The 25,508-nt window shown below is 39.4% G+C and overlaps 2 protein-coding genes across 5 annotated transcripts; one reads left to right on the plus strand and one right to left on the minus strand.

Moving 5' to 3' along the window:
- Nucleotides 1-115: 115 nt before the first annotated feature.
- LOC116621104 lies at nucleotides 116-25,498 on the minus strand. Of its 2 annotated transcripts, none has more exons than XM_032387002.2 (12): nucleotides 24,707-25,498; nucleotides 24,583-24,605; nucleotides 23,302-24,325; nucleotides 6,890-7,192; nucleotides 6,649-6,716; nucleotides 5,704-6,161; nucleotides 5,430-5,508; nucleotides 4,519-4,618; nucleotides 2,788-3,600; nucleotides 2,607-2,685; nucleotides 1,734-2,486; nucleotides 116-319 (listed from the first exon to the last, which is right to left on the minus strand). In XM_032387002.2, the coding sequence occupies exons 1-12, from the start codon at nucleotides 24,810-24,812 to the stop codon at nucleotides 301-303; spliced, it is 3,825 nt and encodes a 1,274-aa protein (XP_032242893.2). In that variant the 5' UTR covers nucleotides 24,813-25,498; the 3' UTR covers nucleotides 116-300. The 2 variants fall into 2 exon arrangements, with proteins under 2 accessions (XP_032242893.2, XP_032242892.2); XM_032387001.2 differs by having other exon boundaries at nucleotides 6,890-7,195.
- On the plus strand, nucleotides 12,432-18,880 carry LOC5515557. Of its 3 annotated transcripts, none has more exons than XM_048724787.1 (13): nucleotides 12,432-12,700; nucleotides 13,225-13,365; nucleotides 13,461-13,514; nucleotides 14,608-14,673; nucleotides 14,804-14,922; nucleotides 16,439-16,484; nucleotides 16,567-16,601; nucleotides 16,690-16,725; nucleotides 16,818-16,851; nucleotides 17,034-17,177; nucleotides 17,532-17,614; nucleotides 18,095-18,296; nucleotides 18,447-18,880. In XM_048724787.1, exons 1-13 carry the CDS (start codon nucleotides 12,508-12,510, stop codon nucleotides 18,632-18,634), a joined length of 1,341 nt encoding a protein of 446 aa, XP_048580744.1. In that variant the 5' UTR covers nucleotides 12,432-12,507; the 3' UTR covers nucleotides 18,635-18,880. The 3 variants fall into 3 exon arrangements, with proteins under 3 accessions (XP_048580744.1, XP_048580743.1, XP_048580745.1); XM_048724786.1 differs by having other exon boundaries at nucleotides 12,435-12,700; nucleotides 16,687-16,725; XM_048724788.1 differs by lacking the exons at nucleotides 12,432-12,700; nucleotides 13,225-13,365; nucleotides 13,461-13,514 and adding an exon at nucleotides 14,173-14,317 and having other exon boundaries at nucleotides 16,687-16,725.
- Nucleotides 25,499-25,508: the final 10 nt, after the last annotated feature.

Genomic DNA, 25,508 nt, shown 5'->3' on the forward strand with positions numbered 1-25,508 from the left:
TTGGGAGAGAATGGGCAAAATGTCCGATTATCTGAGAAAACAAAGCTTTCAGTGCAACGAGCGCAGGAAAGTAATAGAGATGTTTTGGGTGTTTATAGACATTTCGTTAAATTGATTTTTTTCAAAAAACCAACAACCATTTTAATATTACTAAAAACGCAGATTTACATCTATTAAATGGTTTTCTTAGTGAGCCAGCAATTTACAGTGTTTAACGGACTTATATATACTCTAATCTTGGAGTCCAAACAAATCTGGATGGCGATCCTGGTCTGGGTATAACTGTCTTGGAGCTTTTGCTTACAGGCTCTTGAATTTTCTAAAGTGTGAGAAGACATTTTTTTTCAATTAGTTACCTTTTTACACTTTTTTTATGTCACTTTAATTTCGCGATTTTGAAAAATTCACGAAAATAAAGTGACGCAAAAATGTGTCGCGAAAATTGGGATGCGCGAAAGTGTGTACCCAAAAAGCTTTCGGCGAAATATTAACCGTGTAATAAGCTTTATAGAAACACCTTGTCTATTTAGTCCTCTAATGTACATATAGTTCAGTAAGTGGTTGAGATGGACAAATCTTAACTTCATTTATAGATTTTTGTGGAATTAAATTTAGCCCACGCATGTTTTTGTTACAGTTTTGTAACTAAATCACATTTTAATTTCACTTGTTTTGCTTGATTTTATTGTCCTCATGTCGCAAAATCGCGAAAATAAAGTGAATTGCTTTTTACGAAAATAGCGAAATCGCGAAAATAAAATGTCGCCAAATAATATCGCCCTCTCAAAATCGCGAAATTTTGACGTCGCGAAAATTAAGTGTAACAAGGTATCTACAAAACTGGACTTTTTAGCTGTCGCTCAACAGGAAATTGTTGCGTGACCGAAACTACGAGGTTACTAGGCTGGTTATCGTAGAACTTGACACCAGAAATGTGGATAACGTAAATGATCTAATAAACGCCGAGGACGTAGAGGGGTTCTAATTTCAGTCAGGACCACGTTCGATTATAGCCTGCGTAGCAAGAGTTTCTTGGCATTGCTCAAGACGCTACTCGCTTATATTACGAAGGCAATTAAATTTTATCTATACTACAAGAATTCCTACAGCGTTTCAAGCTGGGAGGAAGGGGAGTGGGGAACGGCGAGGGGTTAGAGAGGGGTTCTTTAGATAGGAGGCGTTCTTTAGATAGGGAGTGTTTATTAGATCATTTACGGTACTCGAATTCATGGTGCTAGGCTTGATGTTATTGCCTCTTTATGCACTAGACAGCACGAATGCGGCCCATCCCCCCTCTCCCTCCCAAACACACATACACCCGAAACACCATACACGTTCAATACACACTACCGGATTGCGATGGTATCTTCTGGTCAGCGCGTTGAATACAGCTGCGGTGCTATGTGCACTTTTGTTGGTTGATTATTGGCGGGCCCTACATCCCCGAACAGCCCACTTAGGGACAATCTTCTTCTTTTTTTTTTTTTCTTTTTTGTTTGGCCCGACCCAATATTTTTTTTTCATCGTTTTATGGCCCGAGACATTGCTCTTGGAGCATAGAACGATGGCAGATTATCGGGTCAATAAATTTGTGTGAGATCCACTCGGTCAATCAGAGCTATTCCGCCCTGAGCGCGCCTAATTAATCGCCACAGGCAACCCGCGCATTAATTATGTTTTAATTATGTCATTTTGGCGACTGGGTACGAGTCTGGTGTGGCCCCTATACTTACTTTGCCTCTCCTCGTAACTTGCCATCCTGGTCATGTAAACCTGGCACAGCCTTGGAGCACTTTTTGCGAGGACGACCAGGTGACCTTCGCGGGTGACTGGCTCCAGGGGGAGTGACGTTCGCACGGAGGTTTAACAAGCTATCAATGGCAGTCGCAGTCTCCACATCAGACATGAAGGACTCCTCGTGACTCGGGAATCTTCCAGACACGCTGATAGATGCGCGGTCATAATAGGCTTGATCAATTATTGCCGTGACCGCATTGGAGTTGTGGATATCACACAGATCATTGTCTGTATTGGTATTATCAGCAGCAGCTCGACCAACGATCATGCCTATCTTAGAATTGTCGACAACAGCTCGATCCACGGTCGTGTCAGTCTCGGAAACATCGACAACAGCTCGATCCTCGGTCGTGTCAGTCTCGCGATTGTCAATAGCGGCTGGACCAATAGTCCCAGCACCGAAGGTCATTGTTCTCTGCTTGCGTGGTCGCCCAAAGCGCTTTTTCGACTGCACTGGCCCAGGTGGATGGAGAGGTTGGATGGGTGCTTGCTTGCGAGGCCTACCTCTTGGCCTTGGCACCGGCACAGCGGGCTGCTCTAGTGCACATGCCGGACCAGTGAGAGGCATTGCGCCTTTTGGGTACTTACGAGGTCGTCCTCTTGGCTTCTTTGCAGTTTGAGACTCTCCGTTTTTCTTTTTCGAACCGAGGTTTTGCTCATCTTTTCTTGGTCTACCGAGTTTTCGCTTCCTGTAAAAAAAATACAATTATTAAGTCATTTTTATTTGGCGCAACCTGATGAGATATTATGGTGGCGTCTTAAAAACGTTGAAAGGAGACTGTTAGGCGATGAGTAGTATGTTCTTTTACCTTTCTTGGGCGGGGATGCTGATATTGTAATCAGTAAGCACGCCCCTGATCGAGCTATCCTTGCCATCTTCAAGATTATCTGCAAGGTATTCAAGAATAAATTATATGACGAACAATAATCTAGCCTAACATTTTATACTTCAGCTCGTCTTAAGTCTTTCTAATAATACTATTTTCATACCTTTTCCATCAGACATATTTTCCTTTGATGGTAGTTTTCGAAGCGTCCTGTCCTTTTTCTTAGGCTTGGGGGACAGAGAGGTACCTATCATAGCCGCCTTCGTAGGCTTGCAAGCAGTTACCTCTACCGACGCAGCGACTGATAGCATGCCAGTTTCTCCCCACTGTACATCCGGTACTACTCCCGCGGGGTCAGTTGCAATGTGAGAACGATAGAGTTCTCTGTTTATGGTGAAGGATGGCGTCTGATGCATTTGCGGCGACTGGAATGGTGAAACCAGTAGCCCAATACAACTTAGAGATTCTTCAGAGATCGTGCTGATATCCGCGTTATTAGGATCGTCTTGAGACGCAGAAGATTGCGAATAGTCCTCGACTTCAAACTGAGACTCGTCAAGGAGAGACCAAAACTGACCGTCTGGAGACTGTGGCACAAAGAATCGAGCTGTATCCCTCACGTCCGCTGACCGTCCAATAGGGCTCACGGGGACCTCATGAGCAAGGGTGCCTGTCTGAGAGACAACGAATAGCGGCCCACATTTTTCTAGGTCGCCTGCATCTCCGGAGCACGGCACGCCGAAGGCTGGCGAGGATATGAGCATAGAGAGGTCTGCCAGGCTGTTATCATCGCTGCTCGAATGGCCTGTGTCTTTATGATTGCATAGCCTCAATGTATTATCTAGATATTCCCGCGAGGGGTCCGTATTCTCCACCGCTTCATGTTCGCCGACGGTACCTTCGTCTATGACGTCATAAGTGAATTCGCAATCGTCGCTCTCTAGGCCTTGGTCATGGCTGACTCCCTTGGCTGTTTCTGTGATAGTCAATACAACAATTTTTAGGGACTACTTCAAAGTGCTACGTATGTTTATCGCCGCACCTCCGGCAGCATTTCGGTAACATGATTACGCCACCTTCCTAGCAGCTGTACTGCAGCATGAATTTCTAATGATTTACTGCATAAGATCAAATGACATGCGATTTAATAGGAACGCAAAGGACATCAATGGGAAATACTGAATAATATACAAGTGCCGAATTTGCATCTCCGCGTACTGCCTGTCTTCAGTGATTCCAGCTTAATAAACACTGGATTGTTATTGAGTATTATTTATTCTAAAGGAATAGATACGAAACGTGATCAGCGGATCGATCATAACAAACAGCAGCCAAGAATATGCTCAGAGGAACCTCAAATGCCTACTTCTAATTGAGAGGCTCATGAGAGCTTTCTACATGCCTCAAAACGTAAACTGTACTCACGTGGACAAAAAAGCCCAGACGATTTCTACATTGCTTTATGTACTATGATAACAAAAAATCTCTATACTACAAGCGGAATTAATCTGTTTGGAGGGACTGTACTGGAGCAACGCTCACTGGAAATACTATCTCCATCTTGTAGGTCAGGATTTTCCGATGTACAACAACCATCAGATCGTGCGTGCTCTCATTACGCGGTACGAATAACGCGGGACCTAATGCCTCAAAACATCTAGATCGCGTCGAGTTTGTCCATCGAGGGATAAAAAGAACTTTGATTTCGTAAACTACCTCTATTGGACTGATTTACAAACTATTAGAAGGCTTTCGATGATGCCCTGACTCGTTAGTGAATTAAATGTTAACGAGATACAGTACGTTTCTTGAGTCTCTATTGGACTGATTGACAAAACAGTCAAGGTGTCCACGGTAGCATGCGTCGCAAGGAACAAGGTAAGCACAGCCTTACCTTTCTCCTCAACATATTGGGGGTGCTGGGATAAGAACTCCTCCCCGATATCTTCTTTGAGGTCACAAATAAAGTCAGCAGCATGCTGGAGAAGACGTGCCTAGAACAAGAAGGACATACGAATGTAAATATAATAATGGAATAACGGCCGACTTTAGCAAGGATTGCTCTTTTTTAGCCCATTGCGGCGTTATAAAGACTTTCAACTTGGATTTTGCACTATTTTTAATATGTCCCTTCCATAACATATATAGTCAACAAAAATACAGAAATAAGCATTAACTACATATATATCATAAATTGAAATAAGCGAAATTCGCAAGTAGTTTACTTACAATCGTCTGCCGTTAGTCCTTTGTTCTGCTGAACTGACTAACTCGATTTATTTGAACTTAGCTTCCTCTAGCACTGCGTACATTTATTTTTGTATTTCATTGTAATTACGTAATCAACTACGGATTCTTTTTGTTGTTTTGTTTACATTTCGTAGAGAGTTCATTTATTTAGACACTTTAAATGTTCATGCGGAACAGTGCACGGGCATTTTAATACTTGTCTTACTATTCTGTGATTGGTTCTTGCCATAACATTATTCTTGTGGTGGAATATGTAGAACAGCTCTGAAGGTAAAATTGTTTGAAGTCGTGTCTGCTTTTTTAAAATATGAACAGGGGAAGTGTTAAGTACATATTAATCAATGCCCCTTTGGTTATGCAGCCAAGTAAAAACACTGAAGATTAACATCACCCCCCGAAGTGGAAAGTCAACAGGTAACAGGTTGGCTAGCCACAGGTGCAGTGGAAAGACTGAGAACTGATCCCTGGTTCTCTTGTTTGAGAAGTAAAACCTTTTCCATGGAGACATCGCCCCATTCTTCAAAGATATCAAAGGGTTTCTGCTTTTGTTCTCACCTTGCCAATAGCCCGTGGAAGGTCAGGTACCATGGAGCGCAGCTGACAAAATGCATCTTGCATCTGTTGCAGGAGGCGCCTGGGAAAATTAAAATTAAAAGGCAAGGTGCAAATATGTATTATTGCATTGGCAAGAACGAGATGATATCAATACAGTAACAGAGGACACTCAGACTGTTCTGATTGCTCTTTCAGCTATTATTGGACCCTTTGTTCTATTATCAACATAATAACTATGTTCCAGAAATTATAGCCAAGAGAGGTCATTCCTCACCTTCCTCGAAACCGCTTTTTCACTGGATCCTCATTGTAACCTGCCATTTTGCGTGGTTTTCCATGTCTTTTGTATATTTGTTTTGATGCCTTGTGCAGCCTGGTTTCCCGCCACGTGGAGTTAGGCTCTTTTAGGTGTATCTTCATGTCAGATCCAGGTGTTTTGTCGAGAAGGTTGGGTGAGTTACCTCCACATGCAGATATTTTCTGGTCCTGTATCCTATAACTTACCATACCACCTTTAGCTCCCCAAGAATCAGTAGCACTCTGAAGGGCCGCAGCATCCTGAGTCCTTGTCATGACAGTTTGGTGTACAGGGCCCATAGTCTTTGCCATGTCAACATTGTCTAGATGGGTTTTCATATCTAGTTCACTCTCAGTGTCTAGGTTTACATGATCATCAGTAAGACGTCTTGGAGTGGAACATGCTGGAGGTGATGTAAAGCGCACTTTGTTTTCCTAGAAATAAAGCAAAGTATTGCTTATAGCAATAGTAACCAAAGTTGTCATAATTGTTGCCCTCCTTATGGTTCTCATAATTGGTACAGCCAATACTTTCCTTTGCCAGGACTCTCCTATTTTATTGGAGAAATACTCTCATCAAGAAGAAGAAGTGCTCTTCTTTGCAGAGCCTGTTTCTACAGATTAACTAGACAAAATGAGTCCCGTGGGAGTCACATGTTATTAGTGGCCAGTTAGAGGATGCATTTAGAGTGGCACGAAAGCAGATTGATAAGTGGATTGTGTAAATGTCACTAGAAGGGCAATTTTTTTAGGATACGAAAGCAAGGCACATTTCAGCAGAGAATTGTGGAGAGAAGGGTAAAGATTGACACATAAAACATGGAAAGAGCAAAGTACTAGATAAAGAATGCCACTTATACTACCGCCCATTTCCAAAGTAAAACTTTTAAAACAACACCCCTCCCCCTGTAAATGCACTTGCCTGGTGTGGTTGCTTGGCTTGCTTTGAGGCTCCTAGTAGACGTTGCTTAAAACCACGAGGATGAGCTCCTGTCAAAATACATCATAAAAAAGAAATACTTGACCTATGGAAACATAACACCAAACTAATAATGTATCAAGGCAGACAGCTTGAATTTTATAATCAAAATAGAAAACTCACTAATCCCATTATCAAGGGATTGCCTACTCTTATATACCTGCAATAAATAATGGCTACTGACCTTTTAAATAGATAGGTTGTTTAGATCTTCCTTGTGGGTCTCTTTCCTTGTCTTCCCCCTGTGCATTCCACCTGTCATGACCATGATTAATGATGTACTGTTCTCTTTGCCCAGGTAGGGGGGCCAAGGGGCTAGCATTTTTGGACACACACACATACTGTGTCAGCCGGCCGGTGCGTGGCGATACTCGAGGAGACATCCGGATGAGAGTGGATGGTGGTTCCCCAGGTCTTGCTCTTCTTCTTGATGGGGGAGGGGTCTTGTAGGGTGTATTTGAAATACTACTATCAGGCACAGGTATGGCTGCTGATCAAAACCACAAAGACATTGTAAAAGAAATACATTTTCAAAGAATATGTAAGCGGTTTTGATTTGAAAATCACAGACAAGTTGAGTGATGAGTTGAATAAAATAATTTACTGTTGGCTCTAATTAAAAAAGATATCAGAGTTCTACAGCACATAAGGAAATAATGCCAAGAGTGCCATGTGAATGTGCCTGACACAACCATCTCACTTAATATAAATTTTAAGGCAAAAATTGTAATAACGTCTTTCTTGTATAATCAAAATAAATATTTGCAAATGGTCAGAGGGATTCACAGTCGTGTGACCTTTGGGTTGGGGGTTATTTGCTTGTGCTGGGGTAAGTGCATGTTCCTTGACACCTCTTTTGGCCGCCTTCTTGTCACTCATAACAAGAACTGCAGATGCTGTAAATGGGAACAATTACATTTTGTTGTGGAAAAAGAGATAGAGTGGCCAATCAACACATATTCTTTATCCAAATCCCTTTATTCTGAAATTTCCATATATCAATCAGACTTAAAAGGACTTAACTTGTGTATTATGTTTTGCTATATCTGCCTTATTCCTGCAAACAGTCAGTCAAACTGTGTAATGCATAACAACAATACCTTGCCTTTGGTTTTTACTATATCTGCCCTATTCCTGCAAACAGTCAGTCAAACTGTGTAATGCATGACAACAATACCTTGCCTTGGGTTTTACTATATCTGCCCTATTCCTGCAAACAGTCAGTGAAACTGTGTAATGCATAACAACAATACCTTGCCTTGGGTTTTACTATATCTGCCCTATTCCTGCAAACAGTCAGTGAAACTGTGTAATGCATAACAACAATACCTTGCCTTGGGTTTTACTATATCTGCCCTATTTCTGCAAACAGTCAGTGAAACTGTGTAATGCATAACAACAATACCTTGCCTTGGGTTTTACTATATCTGCCCTATTCCTGCAAACAGTCAGCCAAACTGTGTAATGCATAACAACAATACCTTGCCTTGGGTTTTACTATATCTGCCCTATTCCTGCAAACAGTCAGTCAAACTGTGTAATGCATAATAACAATACCTTGCCTTGGGTTTTACTATATCTGCCCTATTCCTGCAAACAGTCAGTCAAACTGTGTAATGCATAACAACAATACCTTGCCTTGGGTTTTACTATATCCCACACAAAATGAAAAGTATGTATTTGGTATGTAACCTGTATGTAAAAGGCATGTCTTTTTTGTACTGGATATGTATTGGGTATGTAAAAAAATACATACCTTTTACATACCTATACTTACATACCCTAAACATACCCTTTTCTTTTAGCCATCTATGTATTTGGTATGTAAAAATACATGCCTTTTATTCACCCACACTTACATACCAAAAACATACCAATCCTATCCAATGCACTTCTATGTATTTGGTATGTAAAAATACATACCTTTTATATATCTGTCCTTACACACCAAAAACATACCCCTTCTCTTTTAGACGTCTGTGTATTTGGTATGTAAAAATACATATCAATTACATATCCATTCTTACATACCAAAAACATACCGTTCTCTTTAATCCATATCTATGTATTTGGTATGTAAAAATACAAACCTAATATATACCCATTCTTTCATCCCAAACATTTGCCGTTGATCTATGTATTTGGTATGTAAAAAAAACATATCTTTCACATACCTATACTTTTATACCCAAAAAAATGGCAGTATTAGGCCATCTATGTATTTGGTATGTGAAAATACATACTATTTACATACCCATTCTAACATACCAAAAACACACCCATCTCATTGCTGTATTTGGTATTGAAAAAATGCATGCCTTTACATACCTATACTTTCAAAAAAGCATACCTTCATTCAGGGCTCTTCTATTAATTTCGTATTCAAAAATACTTTAACCTATTCACATACCCATTGTATGAACTAATAATAAAAATAATATTTATGGTAATGGGTCATTATTCTTGAAATCACAAAAAATTTATTTATAAATAAATAATTAATTAACTAAATAAAAAATCTGTAAAAACAATTATGAAAAGTACCAGTGATAAGTAATACGGTATATTTCTAATGATATTTAATTTTGGGTGCAGTTTGGAATTAGGATTAATTATATAAGGTAAATTTACATTGTGATTCTCACTCTATATTGTCTTTGCGGGAAAAAAAAATTCTCATTCTCGCTCAATCCTATTGGGAGGTATCCCAAGAAAAAAACAATTGTCATTACCAGTGTCAATAAAAAAACATGTCTGAATTAGTGTATGAACAGGTACGCAAACAATGCCTAACGGTTTCCTGTTCATGGGAATCAGATGCCTGACTTCTGCTTTTGGTCCTCTCAAGTCTGAGCTGGATAAGTGTTTAGAGTGCAGTATTTCATATTCCTCTATCATAGCTACATAACCATGCTCAGTACACTGGCAAACCACCTCGCAGGTAGAGCTTCGGCAGGGCTTTTTGTACTTGACAAAATAGAGGACGGACCCATAAGCCATCTCATCATCATCAGGCTTTGTAAACTGTACAACAGTCGAATTTCGTTTTGTTACTCGGGTGTATCCTGCACTGTGGATAATGTTATCGCCACGTTTTAATCGGTAAAAACATTTGTACATTATGTCGAATATTGCCACATTTCCAGCAATTATTTGTAGTTGTTCAACTTCCTGGAGAGCGCTGATGATATAAGGTTTAAGAGATCCCAGTACCTGAAGCTTTAGATTCTCATCAATTTCCTCGCTCACATGCCCAACCCTTCGTTTTTGAGTTAATGACTGACAAAAGTGTTTTACGTTTAAATCCGTCACATTTTCAATCATTTCTGGTAAATGTTGTAAAATGGAAACAGCTCTAACAATTTGGCCCTCAACATTTTGTGAACCATGAAAGAGGCTTCTTAAGTCTCCATTTAAGTCCTCGTAGAAAAAACAAGAATTACTGAAAAGAGGGCCGTTGAATCTAACAGAATCAGCAAGATGTAAAAGCTGATGAAGATTAAAAGTCATAAATCTGTCATCGTAGAGTCCTTGAGCTCGAAGACAAAAATGTTCCAATAGCTGATTAGCCTTGTTTATCTCCATTGGAGAAATTGACTCTTTAAGCAACATATAAACACCACACACAAAAAGCATTAAGTGCTGATAGTGTTCATTTGGCAAAATACCCTGCATTACAGGCAAGGAATAATAAAGTAGCCAGGTTCGTAACTCAGACGCTTTGTAATGCGACCGTTCCTCAACACTTCTTGGTATCCTGCTGACGTAGTTTGGCGGTTTTATCCTCTCACGCCGTTCGTCACATGCTTTGACGCTATTTCCACAATACCAAGAACATTTCTTGTGTTTCTTGTCGAACCAGTAGCACAGTAATTGTTTCATTACTCCTAACAAAACAGCGTGCATATAATCAATTGCCATTCCTTTGACAATATTAAAACCTGGAAATCCAAATGCCATGCTTATACCTTTCACGCCATCTACAGTAGTAGCTTTACTCGGAGACTGCGCAGCGCTCTTTGCATCTCTCAAAAACTCGCTGTGTGTTCTTAATGGAGATAATTTTTTCCGGTCTGGCATTTTAACGTAAGGGAAAATGCGACAGTTGCCTTTTTTCTCTGTCCTTACGTTTTGCCCTTTTGCCTTGCAATATGGGCAACCACATTCACCATTAAATTGCTTCATACACATGAAGAGGCATTTTGCAGGAGCATCCATTGTAGTGCTTATTACAATAGCTCGCCAAGTTATATCAGAACCATTTAGATTTAAGGTAAATCCGTCATTATAAAGTGTTTGAAACATGTCCTTAAAAGGATGCAGAAAAACTGAAAAGAGAGGTTTCGTGTTCCCGAACCAAAGGCCTGCAAAAAGGCGATACTTTCTTGAATACCTCATACGCGGAGGCAAATCACATATAACCATGTAAACCGGCCATATAGCATAGCTGGAGCTTTTAAACAATGCCACACCGTCCGTGTTTAGCTGAATAGCAAAATTGTTTGGATTTCTCAAAAAACCATGTTCTTTAAAAAATAATTGATAATTTTCGCCGTCAATTATATCCTCGATGTTTTCTGGGCAGTTCCGCCTTCTTTTGTCTTCCTCGTGGTTGAATCGGTAGGACGTAAGAGCTTCTACAAACGAACTGTCTTTAAGCATGCATGACAGCTGTGTGATAATTGGAAATACTATAAACGTATCCCATGTCTTACTTTTTCCAGGGGCGAAGCTCTTTTTGCAGTGCACGCAATTTTGCGTTGCGATTGGCTTAGTTTTTCCCAAGTATCGATTGCACCTTGTACAAAAATAGTGCCACTCTATGGGGGCACTCATGGAGCCTAGGTGATTCCAGAGTGTGTGAAGTGTTTTCATGCATCTATTAGGTACCGGGCAATGAAGGGAGATAAGTATTAACAGATGGGAAATCGCGGAAGCAGTAAGGCTCTCTGCCATCGCAAATGTCATTATAGCTGCTAGATGCATGGTCACTGTTAGCAAACTACCAGAATAAATTGGCGGATCCTGCTCTTGTGCAGTCATCAGGTCTAAATCTGCCCCGTCACTTTCAATTGAAGAGTCATCCAGCTCAATAAAGTCTTCTTGTTCTTCGTTCTCGTCTTTACTTCCATGTTCATTGTTAATTTCAGTTTCCGAGTCAAAAACGACGTCTGCAAGTTTCTCCCAGTCTTCGTTATCCAAATATTCATATATCTCCGCTCGGTTTTCAAAATTTCTGCTAGTGTGAACAGTGTCGGAATTACAAGTGGTCTCGCATGCAGTACAATCAGCTACAAAATTATCTTCGCTTTCGGATAGGACGTCATCAGGGTATTCGGCTATTATATCCTCCGTCGTTAAACTAGAAGCTCCCGCGAGAGTATCGTCTATCTTATCTTCTGTTTCTAAATCCAATAAGTTATCATTTTCGTTAGGATGAGAATCTGCAAACTTGCTTCTTGTTCGGGTTGTCCTGGGGATCTTGGATGGCGAAGTAATTGTGTTATAATACTGACAGTACCGTCCTTGCTTTTTTCGATTCTTTCGACCATCCATGTTGTTTTTGCCTGTAACATGAAAGTAATTCCGTCTAGTTTTCAGTTGTTTGTTCAGGCCATTATCTCTGGCCTACGGTATCAATCAATCTTGGCAGTTTCGACCTGATTGGTCAGTTTTGTTTTATTTTGTGATGTTCACGTCTATTTCGAGCACGATCTGGTTAATAACTAGCCTTTGTCGCATCCGTTTTTCCTACTCGAACTTTTAAATAGTCGATCACCCGACCGACATTTTCAACTACAAATGGCATCTCGTTTTCCAGCATTTGCATTGGTTAAATGGATAGGCGATCCAGAGCCCGAGTGTTGGAAGGTGATATATACGAAAAATATATGTACCGAGGATATACCGGAGGGAGTAATCGAGGGTTCAACCTACAATGCTGTGTGGGATCCCAAGCAAGAAATGGCCCGCGCCAAAGTTTTAAAACTTCATGGTAAGTCTCTTAATAATAACTTCCCATTATACATGTTGCATTAAAATTGCCTGGACGTATTAATGATTTGCAATCGAACATATCTAACCCTCAACGAACGCGATAAATGACAGTTAAACTTGAAATTCTGGTCTGCCCGAAGAACTCGGCGCTGATCACCCGAGTGTGAATTTGGAATATAAGAGTTAACCACCATACAATTCGGATTTTACAGACATTGGCCTCGGTTTTATGCTTGTTTGCCCCTTATAATTATTTTCAGAATCACCTAAAAAAATCACCATGTGGCGCTTAGCTGTTATCACTAAATTCCACAGTTGCGACAGAGGCGAGACTTGGCGCTCCTTGATTGATTTTAATCGAGTAGTATAATATAGTTGTATGAAATACTGTATTTTATTGCTTGAGACGATTAGATTGGCATGAGTTGTACTCCTTGGTTAAAAGTTAATAAAAACAAGAACACATTGCTGTTATACTTTCAGATAACAAAGCTTTTTTAAATGCTGTTTTTGCACTTACAGATAGTAAAGCTTTCTTGAATAGTATAAGGAAGCACGAGTACATAGACCCGTTTGAAGAACAACGGAAGGCGACTTTAGATGGTGGGAAGCGACGCCCAAAACCAAAAACTTTGGGAGGCGATTTTGTTGCTGAAGATATTGGTATTTGACTTATCTTTGTTTACTCATGTTTGCGTTTATGTAATGAGTCGTGGCGTTTAATATAAATATTTTCAGTGATTTTATCGGTTTCACAGAAATAGATGTGGCCCGAGAAACGGCAACAACCCGAGAAACGGCAACAACCGGAGGTGGGTAAACAAAAGCTTTAATGTTGCGTGAGTTTTTTTTTTTTTTTTTTGTAGTCTTTTGTAGTCCTGAGAGACTTTTATATTTACCGTCATGAAAAGCACTTTATGAATAATGCTTTTAATCAAAGGTAATTAAGTACTGTTTGCATTTCGTAACATGGAGTTCCCCAGGTAGAATCTGTTTCCGGCACTGTCAATGATAAGAACATGATAAGAACAAACATGCCGGAAATGCCTTCAAGGTTGAATCATCTAAAAGAGCGTTTTAGGATGTCAAACATATATCAAATAAAAGGATATGGTTCTCTTTTTGATCGGTCTGTTATTAGGAATCAAAAAGTAGTTCCGTTGTATTTTGTTCCGTCTGCAGAGGCCAATTACATACGCCTCTCTTTAGCCGCTCCAAATTGTTGCCGTGAAATATATTAAAAGCTATTCTACATTCGCGGTTTGATTGATAATAGTCTAGGTGACAAGCAGACAAGAGATGGACCGAATAATATTGGTTTATCGAGATTTTGCAAAGTATCGGCTCATTATAAAAGCGGCGTAAATAACCTTTATGACTTAAAATTCTAATCTATTAATCTTGAATCTATAGCTGAGGGACTAAAATCCGAATCATTTGACTGCTCAGTCTCTCTTTTGTCAAAACGTCCATAAAACAAGAATTATGACGTCCGTGCTGCCCGCGCTCTATTCACTGGCCCAGTATAAGGGTCAAGTCGATGGGGCTCTGATTTCCCCGCACCACAAGGCCAGGGACCAAGGGGCTACCACGGCGGGAGCATTTTCCAGCACAAGTTAGATGATTTTTGCTTGAATCATGTCCACCCGAATACTTTTAAGCCTTTTGAAATAAAAAAAGCGATGAGATGTGGTAATTACGAACTTTAATCACGATGAAGTTCACAAACTCAATTCGAAACACACAAAAAAAGCTAGTTTCGCAATGAATGTTTAGTTCGGAGCGAACTTCGGGATATTCTTGGGAAAAGTATGAAAACAACTGAAATGAAACAATTTCCTCCGGGCCTTAAACAATGGGTCATAAAGTGTTATTTATTACCTTTATTTTAATTTATGGTTATAGGCAAGAATGTCAATGAGGAAGAGAAGAAAAAAACTAAAAAAAGGACCAGTGACAAAGCTTCTTCGGGTACGTCACTACTTGCATAATATGACAATAATAGTATAGTAAAAAAATAGAGTACTTGGGAAAATTTAAGCGGCAGAACCACTGAAGTACATGATTGGTGAAATTCATAATAACAATAAATCCTCAACAGATAGTAATGCTCCAGTTAAGAAGAAAAAGTCATCAAAAAAATCATCAAAAAACACCCCCCCTGCGACAACTGTGACCGGAACTGTGGAAAGTTGCGACCAAATTGCTGAGACACTTGAGGTTAGATTTTCAAACATTTTCAAAGAAATGGAGCTTGTGAATGTGAGAAATATACTCTATACCACCCCTCCTTCCCTCATAACTATCTTCAAACACCCAAGAAAAACAGGTCAATCGAAAGAACTGTCATGCTCGAGAGGATCTGTACAGGACCCGAAATGATCCCAGGACCCGAAACGATCCCAGGACCCGAAACGATCCCAGGACCCGAAACGATCCCCAAAAGTACCCCAACTGATCCCGGGACCCGAAACAATCCCCAAGAGTCCCCGAAATGAACCCCAAGGAATTACAGTAATGGACAACTAAAGGAATGTGTAAGGATTGGCTTTCAGTTTTAAAAACATATGAAACATTTAGCTTTGTTTGTGTTATTAAAAGGAAATTTACATTAACTAAAACTATAGTATTAAGATTTTTATATACGACTGCGGGGGAAATACAGTGGTTGAGTCAGAAATTGGGGTCAACTAACAATTCCTGTGATAGTAATTTGAGGAGCCCGGCGTGGATAAATCATTTTTACATAACAAGCCATAAAAGAAAGTCTTAACAGATGGGACATGCTGCTTTACATAGGAAGCGAAATGTTTTAAAGTTATTTTTTGACATGTTTGTTTTCGGTGAATGAAAGACCTATCATATCATGAGATCATGCCGGGGTGTACGCACGACTACATGAGGAAATTCAAAACTCACATAATATTGCTTTCACATCCTCTTAATATTTTGCATCGGTAGTAGAAGGGTTGTTCGAGTGTATTATACTCAGTGTACTTTTGTCATTCCATCTTCTCTGCCAAACCGGCTGCCTAAAATGTGTCGGTAAATATTCGCTCGTAAGAACAAGGATTTCGTGGTGAAATACATGTTTGGTTGTCAGATGAATATTAATTTTTAGGGGTGATGTTTACCGGAAATGAGATTTATAGTGTCGGAGTCATGTGTCGGAACCGCAAAATGTTAAGAGTGTGATGGAAGGTCAAAAGTTTGGTTGATCTGAGCAAGGCTGTGCTATGTTTATGCTATATTCCTTTCAGTAGCAATTTAAAGTTGTGTATTTGTTTTGGACTCTGTTTATGGGTTTAACGCCGGGCAATGTAATAAATAGAAGTATTGTGTTGGAATTTAATATTTTTAAGTCACGTTGTTTAGAAATCGAGTCGCTGTTAACCCTTTATTATGATTCAAGAATTGCAAGTATTTCTTCTGCTTTCCCTCTGTCCATTACCGTAATTCCTTGGGGTTGATTTCGGGGACTCCTCGGTATCGTTTCGGGTCCGAGGATCAGTTGGGGTACTTTTGGGGATCATTTCGGGTCCTGGGATCGTTTCGGGTCCTGGGATCATTTCAGGTCCTGTACAGATCCCGTTCCTCGAGCACGACCAGTAAAGAATTGCGAGAAAGTACACTGAACTTTGCGAGCAAGAATTCTCAGCACTGAGAATCGAGATATCCTCAAATTTATGAAATCATAGAAAATCATAATAGACAATGTTTGTTTATGTACATATAGGACATCTCGATTGTTGCTATCAACGAGAGATCAACACAAAGAGCGGGTAAGGAATACTCCAATTTGTATTCTCAAGTCTATGATCATTCATGATGATTAGCTATTTACGTTTCATCCGTTTATCACAGGGTGCGAGCTGAATCAGTCAGAACAAATAGTCCAGGTTGGTACGCAATTTGAATGAGAAGTTCAGGATCTTAATTCTATACCTCTATAAAATTTTTTCAACCGCATTTCTATTTTCAAAGAAGTCGGCCTCCCGCGATTTATCAACATCGTCACTCAAGGTTTGTCAATTTCAATTAAACGGTTCTGAAACGCATAAAAATACACTAGTATAGATCCCCAAGTTTGAAGTCTCTCTTTAATTAACCAACAGGGAGTCACAAGAGACAAGCCAGCACATACGCAGCGTAAGTATTTTTGTCATTATTTCACTTTTCTATTTCATATTTATATCAAAAATTATTATCCCCATTTTCAGGGTAGAATTGCTGTAAAAAGAACAGTTCAGTATAGACTCCAAAATCAGATGTCTTTTATTCAGGTTCTACTTGAGGGTTTCCGCTCTATTAATTTTTTTTTTCTATTTCAGATGCGCAGAAAGAACCAAAAAAAAGGCCACTTTGCCCAAATCCTATGTGTGTTTCCACGAGAGATGAGCTTAGTGAGCTGAAGGAAAAATATGGGGCTTTGGAAGCGCGATTCAGGAGACTGAGCAGATCAGATGGTATCCAAGGTAAATATTTTCAATTTAATGGGTCAAAACGGGCGCCATTTCGTATTTTGTTGGGCTTTTTCACAGATAGCCTTTGAAATATCTTTCAAGACATAGCGTAAGTTACATTTTTAATTTTGATATTTTGTTCTCCGACAAAAAGGGAGCTTATATGCAAAATATTGAGCTAAAAAATAGTTATCTTGCATCTTTCCTCTCTGTCCTTTTAGTTGAAAAATTATTTTTTACGTTTACGTCATCCTCTTCTAGATTGTTTTCTGATGATATAGAGATCATTTTCCACGTTTACGCCATCCTCTTCTAGTTTGTTTTCTGATGATATAGAGATCATTTTATAATTGTCATTGATTTTAGGAAATGAGCTTCGAGTACCAAATGTACAAGTAAATGATGGGCGGGTAGGCGTGATGAGTGAGGCAGAAGCGGCAACGAGAAAGGTAATAATAAGGATGGATACAGGAATTTGAGAACAGTGCAGGGTTTATTAGTCAGCCTTGAACATAAGTCTTTAGTTTAAAAAAGTTTAAATAAAAATGAGTGTGAGGTGTAATCCAACCTTACGGGCATCAGGTCACAGATAGATTTTCTTGGGCGACTTGAAATACTTAGCTGCCATTCAAACGAAGTCAGTGGCTATGAGTGGTCCTCGCTTGTTAATTCGGGAAGTCCCGATTCGCAACAGCCGGGACTTTCCAGCGCTTGACAATGATAATTTACTAATCAGATCACTCAGTAGCCGCCGACTTTGTTCAAATGACAACTAACTATTTCCAATTGCCCGTGAAAGCAAGAGCTTGTCCTATCGCGAGTACTTGATACGATATTTAAAAAAATAACTCAAGTATTATTGACGTCGTTTTATGAACTATATGTTATTTTGGGTACTGAACGTTTTTTTTTTCTTTCATTATTTGCAGTTAGTTGAATTAGTTGCGGGCAGTGGTGTCTTCCTTTCGAGGACAGCACTTGCATTGTGCAAAACCGCACACACCAAGTCCTCGCTGGCTACACGCCTTTTAAAGGCGTTTTTTTCAGAAGAAGAAAGGCGCGAGGGAAAAATCTCTGAGCAGGGGGAGGTGGGAAATTTGCTTAACCAGCAAATTATAACCACTATTAAAGGTGAGAAAAGCTAAGTTTTGATTTTCCCACATTAAATTGTTTTCGCATCAGGTGAAGTTATGGTACCGCGAATATTTGGTATATTGAATAACTCAATTAATGACGATAATAACAAACGTAATGCGAAGTGATTTTTTGTTACATTAATAGCATATGCGTCGAGGCAGAACCTCCCAGACGGGTGTAAAAAAGGCATCACAAGTGCCATGAACCTAAGTATAAAAAACTTGAGGAGAGCAGCACGGAAGTCAGCTTGTGAAGATGATCTGCCAAGTCTGCCTAGTCTTCCTGATGATGATGATGATGACTACGATGCAGATGAGTCTTTGCTTGATTGAAAACTTTGGCATAGTTTTTACCATTTTTTTAAATTTATATTTGATAATAAACAATTCGAACTAGTAATCAAAAAAGTCATTTTTTGTGAATCGAGATTATGTGCCGATCTAGGAATCAATTAAACATTTCCAGTGATTTCCAGGTTAGTAACTTTACCTTTGCAGCTTAGCAGTTCCAGGTAATCTTATTGATCTTTAAGCAACAATTTAGTTTTACTTTGCGCATAAAGTGTGTTATACAACGTTCTTTGGGTTTAAATTTTGCGTGTGACATGTAGAGGCATAGATACCATGTTGCAGGGGCGTTTTATTGATATGCTTACAAACAAGGAAAGACTAGCTGCTTGGCTCAGTCGCTTATTCCAAGTTATCCCTTTAGCTATGGGACACATTTAGATAATGTATTGTACGTAAAATTGGCACGATGCCATTTTAAGGTAGCCTTGAGCTATGTTTGTGGCATGTCCAAGGTACATTTTAGGTATGTAATGGGTATGTAAATTTCCATTTAACGGTATTATTTGTGAAGGTACATTTTGGGTATGTAATGGCTATGTAAATTCTATACCATGCCTTCTTCAGGTAGCCTTGAGCTATGTTTGTGGCATGTACAAGGTATATTTTAGGTATGTAATGGGTATAATAATTTCCATTTAACGGTAGCATTTGTGGTATGTTCAAGGTACATTTTGGGTATGTAATGGCTATGTAAATTCTATACCATGCCCTTTTAAGGTAGCCTTGAGCTATGTACCCATAAGGTACATTTTAGGTATGTAATGGGTATGTAAATTTCCATTTAACAGTAGCATTTTGGTATGTAATCGGTATGTTTTTAGCAAGTTTTTGATATGTAAATGGTTCCCACTATATATATTTTACTTGCCATCTACATACCTAATACTTACCATTTACATAACTATAAATCTTCAAATCAAGGTCGCTTTTGGTTATGTAAAATGTATATTTTACAATGTCCAATTTTGATAGGTATTACATGCCAATTACATACCACCTAAATTGGTATGTAACAGGTATGTTTTCAGCAAATATTTGGTATGTAAATGATATCTCATTACATACCGTCTACACACAATTTACATACCTAACACTTACCTTTTACATAACTCCAAGGTCTTCAATATCAAGGTCGCTTTTGGTTATGTAAAAGGTATATTTTACTATGTCCAATTTTCATATGTATTACATACCCATTACATGCCTTCCAAGTTGGTATGTAGAGGGTATGTTTTTAGGAAGTATATGGTAGGTAAATGGTATCAAACAACATACCTTTTACATCCCCTTTACATACTCAAATTTCTGCATGGATCTGCCCTATTCCTGCAAACAGTCAGTCAAACTGTGTAATGCATAACAACAATACCTTGCCTTGGGTTTTACTATATCTGCCCTATTCCTGCAAACAGTCAGCCAAACTGTGTAATGCATAACAACATTACTTTGCCTTGGGTTTTACTATATCTGCCCTATTCCTGCAAACAGTCAGCCAATCTGTGTAATGCATAACTACAATACCTTGCCTTGGGTTTTACTATATCTGCCCTATTCCTGCAAACAGTCAGTCAAACTGTGTAATGCATAACAACAATACCTTGCCTTGGGTTTTACTATATCTGCCCTATTCCTGCAAACAGTCAGCCAAACTGTGTAATGCATAACAACATTACCTTGCCTTGGGTTTTACTATATCTGCCCTATTCCTGCAAACAGTCAGCCAAACTGTGTAATGCATAACAACATTACCTTGCCTTGGGTTTTACTATACCTGCCCTATTCCTGCAAACAGTCAGCCAAACTGTGTAATGCATAACTACAATACCTTGCCTTGGGTTTTACTATATCTGCCCTATTCCTGCAAACAGTCAGCCAAACTGTGTATATGCATAACAACAGTACCTTGCCTTGGGTTTTACTATATCTGCCTTATTCCTGCAAACAGTCAGTCAAACTGTGTAATGCATAACAACAATACCTTGCCTTGGGTTTTACTATATCTGCCCTATTCCTGCAAACAGTCAGCCAAACTGTGTAATGCATAACAACAATACCTTGCCTTGGGTTTTACTATATCTGCCCTATTCCTGCAAATAGTCAGCCAAACTGTGTAATGCATAACAACATTACCTTGCCTTGGGTTTTACTATATCTGCCCTATTCCTGCAAACAGTCAGCCAAACTGTGTAATGCATAACAACAATACCTTGCCTTGGGTTTTTACTATATCTGCCCTATTCCTGCAAACAGTCAGTGAAACTGTGTATATGCATAACAACAGTACCTTGCCTTGGGTTTTTACTATATCTGCCCTATTCCTGCAAACAGTCAGCCAAACTGTGTAATGCATAACAACAATACCTTGCCTTGGGTTTTACTATATCTGCCCTATTCCTGCAAACAGTCAGTGAAACTGTGTAATGCATAACAACAATACCTTGCCTTGGGTTTTACTATATCTGCCCTATTCCTGCAAACAGTCAGTCAAACTGTGTTATGCATAACAACAATACCTTGCCTTGGGTTTTACTATATCTGCCCTATTCCTGCAAACAGTCAGTCAAACTGTGTAATGCATAACAACAATACCTTGCCTTGGGTTTTACTATATCTGCCCTATTCCTGCAAACAGTCAGCCAAACTGTGTAATGCATAACAACAATACCTTGCCTTGGGTTTTACTATATCTGCCCTATTCCTGCAAATAGTCAGCCAAACTGTGTAATGCATAACTACAATACCTTGCCTTGGGTTTTACTATATCTGCCCTATTCCTGCAAACAGTCAGCCAAACTGTGTAATGCATAACAACAATACCTTGACTTGGGTTTTACTATATCTGCCCTATTCCTGCAAACAGTCAGCCAAACTGTGTATTGCATAACAACAATACCTTGCCTTGGGTTTTACTATATCTGCCCTATTCCTGCAAACAGTCAGTCAAACTGTGTAATGCATAACAACAATACCTTGCCTTGGGTTTTACTATATCTGCCCTATTCCTGCAAACAGTCAGCCAAACTGTGTAATGCATAACAACAATACCTTGCCTTGGGTTTTACTATATCTGCCTTATTCCTGCAAACAGTCAGTCAAACTGTGTAATGCATAACAACAATACCTTGCCTTGGGTTTTACTATATCTGCCCTATTCCTGCAAACAGTCAGCCAAACTGTGTAATGCATAACTACAATACCTTGCCTTGGGTTTTACTATATCTGCCTTATTCCTGCAAACAGTCAGCCAAACTGTGTATATGCATAACAACAATACCTTGCCTTGGGTTTTACTATATCTGCCCTATTCCTGCAAACAGTCAGTGAAACTGTGTAATGCATAACAACAATACCTTGCCTTGGGTTTTACTATATCTGCCCTATTCCTGCAAACAGTCAGCCAAACTGTGTATATGCATAACAACAGTACCTTGCCTTGGGTTTTACTATATCTGCCCTATTCCTGCAAACAGTCAGCCAAACTGTGTAATGCATAACAACAATACCTTGCCTTGGGTTTTACTATATCTGCCCTATTCCTGCAAACAGTCAGTCAAACTGTGTAATGCATATAACAACAATACCTTGCCTTGGGTTTTACTATATCTGCCCTATTCCTGCAAACAGTCAGCCAAACTGTGTAATGCATAACAACATTACCTTGCCTTGGGTTTTACTATATCTGCCCTATTCCTGCAAACAGTCAGCCAAACTGTGTAATGCATAACTACAATACCTTGCCTTGGGTTTTACTATATCTGCCTTATTCCTGCAAACTGTCAGCCAAACTGTGTATATGCATAACAACAATACCTTGCCTTGGGTTTTACTATATCTGCCCTATTCCTGCAAACAGTCAGTGAAACTGTGTAATGCATAACAACAATACCTTGCCTTGGGTTTTACTATATCTGCCCTATTCCTGCAAACAGTCAGCCAAACTGTGTATATGCATAACAACAGTACCTTGCCTTGGGTTTTACTATATCTGCCCTATTCCTGCAAACAGTCAGCCAAACTGTGTAATGCATAACAACAATACCTTGCCTTGGGTTTTACTATATCTGCCCTATTCCTGCAAACAGTCAGTCAAACTGTGTAATGCATAACAACAATACCTTGCCTTGGGTTTTACTATATCTGCCCTATTCCTGCAAACAGTCAGCCAAACTGTGTAATGCATAACAACATTACCTTGCCTTGGGTTTTACTATATCTGCCCTATTCCTGCAAACAGTCAGCCAAACTGTGTAATGCATAACTACAATACCTTGCCTTGGGTTTTACTATATCTGCCTTATTCCTGCAAACAGTCAGTCAAACTGTGTAATGCATAACAACATTACCTTGCCTTGGGTTTTACTATATCTGCCCTATTCCTGCAAACAGTCAGCCAAACTGTGTAATGCATAACTACAATACCTTGCCTTGGGTTTTACTATATCTGCCCTATTCCTGCAAACAGTCAGCCAAACTGTGTATATGCATAACAACAGTACCTTGCCTTGGGTTTTACTATATCTGCCCTATTCCTGCAAACAGTCAGCCAAACTGTGTATATGCATAACAACAGTACCTTGCCTTGGGTTTTACTATATCTGCCCTATTCCTGCAAACAGTCAGCCAAACTGTGTAATGCATAACCACAATACCTTGCCTTGGTAGCACAGAGATGCAACTAGTTGGCACCTGAACATCATGCTTGGGCACTGTAGTGGCTGCCTGTATTGGTATAGCCACAATGAAGCATGGAACACCATTAATCATCAGCTGTGACGGAGACATCGCTTGTCTAGGCAGGCCAGGGGCAGGAATAATGCTTCTTAGACAAGCAGACACATCTGTGTCTGTCGTACCACTACTCTTGAAATGGCCAAAATCAGAGGCCTTAGCAGGAGCAGAACATGCTGGGATTCTCATAAGACTGTTACCACAACCCTGTTGATCTGGTATGGTGCTACTTCCAGGAAGGATGGTTCCATCTGTATGATGGTTGTAAGTGTCAAATGACCTTGATTCTGGTGTGTTGTAGCCGTCATCAGCTTGTGAATAATTAATCACTGACACCTGACTACATGGAATGCCGGTTAAGTCTATGACTGGTATAGATGGCTGGAGTGGGCTAGAATGCCTAGTGTCATGGCATTGTCTATGCTCTACATGATTATGGAAACTACTAACAGGAGGGAGACTAGAAAAACACTTGTTCATCTCTAGTGGCACTGTCCTGGAACTTCCTGGATAAACTGGTTCTTGGTAAACACTTGTGGGGTGCTGATGAAAATTTGTTTTTGTGATATCCATGTCACGACGCTGCATAACGGTACTCACATAGGAGTTCTTGTATGGTTTATTACTACTAACAAAATCCTGTAGAGAGCTTTTGTATTTCCTATTAACTTGACCAACAGTTCCCTCAAGGTCATTCAAGTAGACTGATTTCTCACTTGCTGGCAATTCACTTTCTTCATTTTTGTGTAGCTCTTGAGGTATGATGCAACTGGTTTTGATACCTGCTTGTGTTGGTGGAACACTTTCAAGTTCTTGACTACTTGTTTCTGCTACTGTAGTCACCGCTGGTCCAGATAACTCTTTTGTGTCTGTAATGTGGGTAGGTGAGGATGGAACACACTGTGTGGGGCTTGAACTCATTAAGGTGTGTCTACACGCTGATGTCTGCAGGGGAATTAGACACATTGCAATATTATAGGGCAATATTTAGGTTATCATAATTGAAAGTTGGTATGATTTTATATGCTTTTATTTCTGCATAAGCCCACTGATGTTCCTCTTAAAATCTGTATTCTTTTCTTACCAAGTCAGGGCTTCTTATGGTGTCCATATTTGAGAAATCCTATATATAAACTAAGCTAAGCAACTATAAAGAAAAGATCCCAAAAATACTTAAAAGTTAACTTTATTCCTTTCCATACCTCATTTTTCTCGGCTCCATGACCTTAAATTGAGAAGAGAAAATATAAAAACACGAATAAGGTAAGAGAACGAGTATTTCATTTACTTCAAAACTGCAGCAGTGCCCATAGTTAAATCGCTTACCTTGTCGGTTAACACTTGCTCTGATTTCCCGCCCTTTCGCCTCGGTGCTTCCTTTATAAAATTCCTCTTCTCTGAATTCTACAGACAAATCTTCAGTGCTATCCATTTTTTCCCAATAGAACAAGCCCTTCTGGAGATACGGATACAAAAGTCAAGATTTCTTTGCAATTACACAACCAATAAAAAAATGTTCGGACGAAGTTTCTTCGCCTTCGGCTTGAAATGTTGATAAGTGGGCAGATTCGCCCGGTGCAGGCTTCATTTTCTTTCACATAATTTTTCAGCTCAATACGTTTTTAAACAGTTTAAGACGGTCAAATTGGGAGAAACATAGCTCTGGCGTACTATGACGAATTCGTTTGAAGCCCTAGTCAAAATAAGAAAAGGCTGAAAAAAACCTCTTACAAAAAAAAACAAGAAACATATACAGAATCTGTAGAGCGAAAAGAACAAATAATGGCGGGATTTTACCAATCACGTGATAACACAGGTAGACCAGGCCTTAGATTTGTGCATTTCCAACTCCGAGGTGTGAAAAACAATACAAATAATATTCAATTAAAAAATTCAAGTAAAAAATAATAATTATATATTGTCGGATTATACATTTTTTGTTTTTCAATATACTGCTCGTACGTGCTCTTGAAAATGCATAAGCGTGGGATTTTGAATCAATAATAAGAAGTAGAGGGTGTAAATCTGTTTGCTATACTAACTCAAGAAATACATTATCAGTAATCAAGGCCATAGCTAGAAAACTTTGTGCATGGGGGCAAGCCTTAGATATTCTTTAATGTCCTTT

This window comes from Nematostella vectensis, chromosome 3 (genome assembly GCF_932526225.1).
Source record: "Nematostella vectensis chromosome 3, jaNemVect1.1, whole genome shotgun sequence".
In the NCBI taxonomy this organism is placed as follows: Eukaryota; Metazoa; Cnidaria; class Anthozoa; order Actiniaria; family Edwardsiidae; genus Nematostella; species Nematostella vectensis.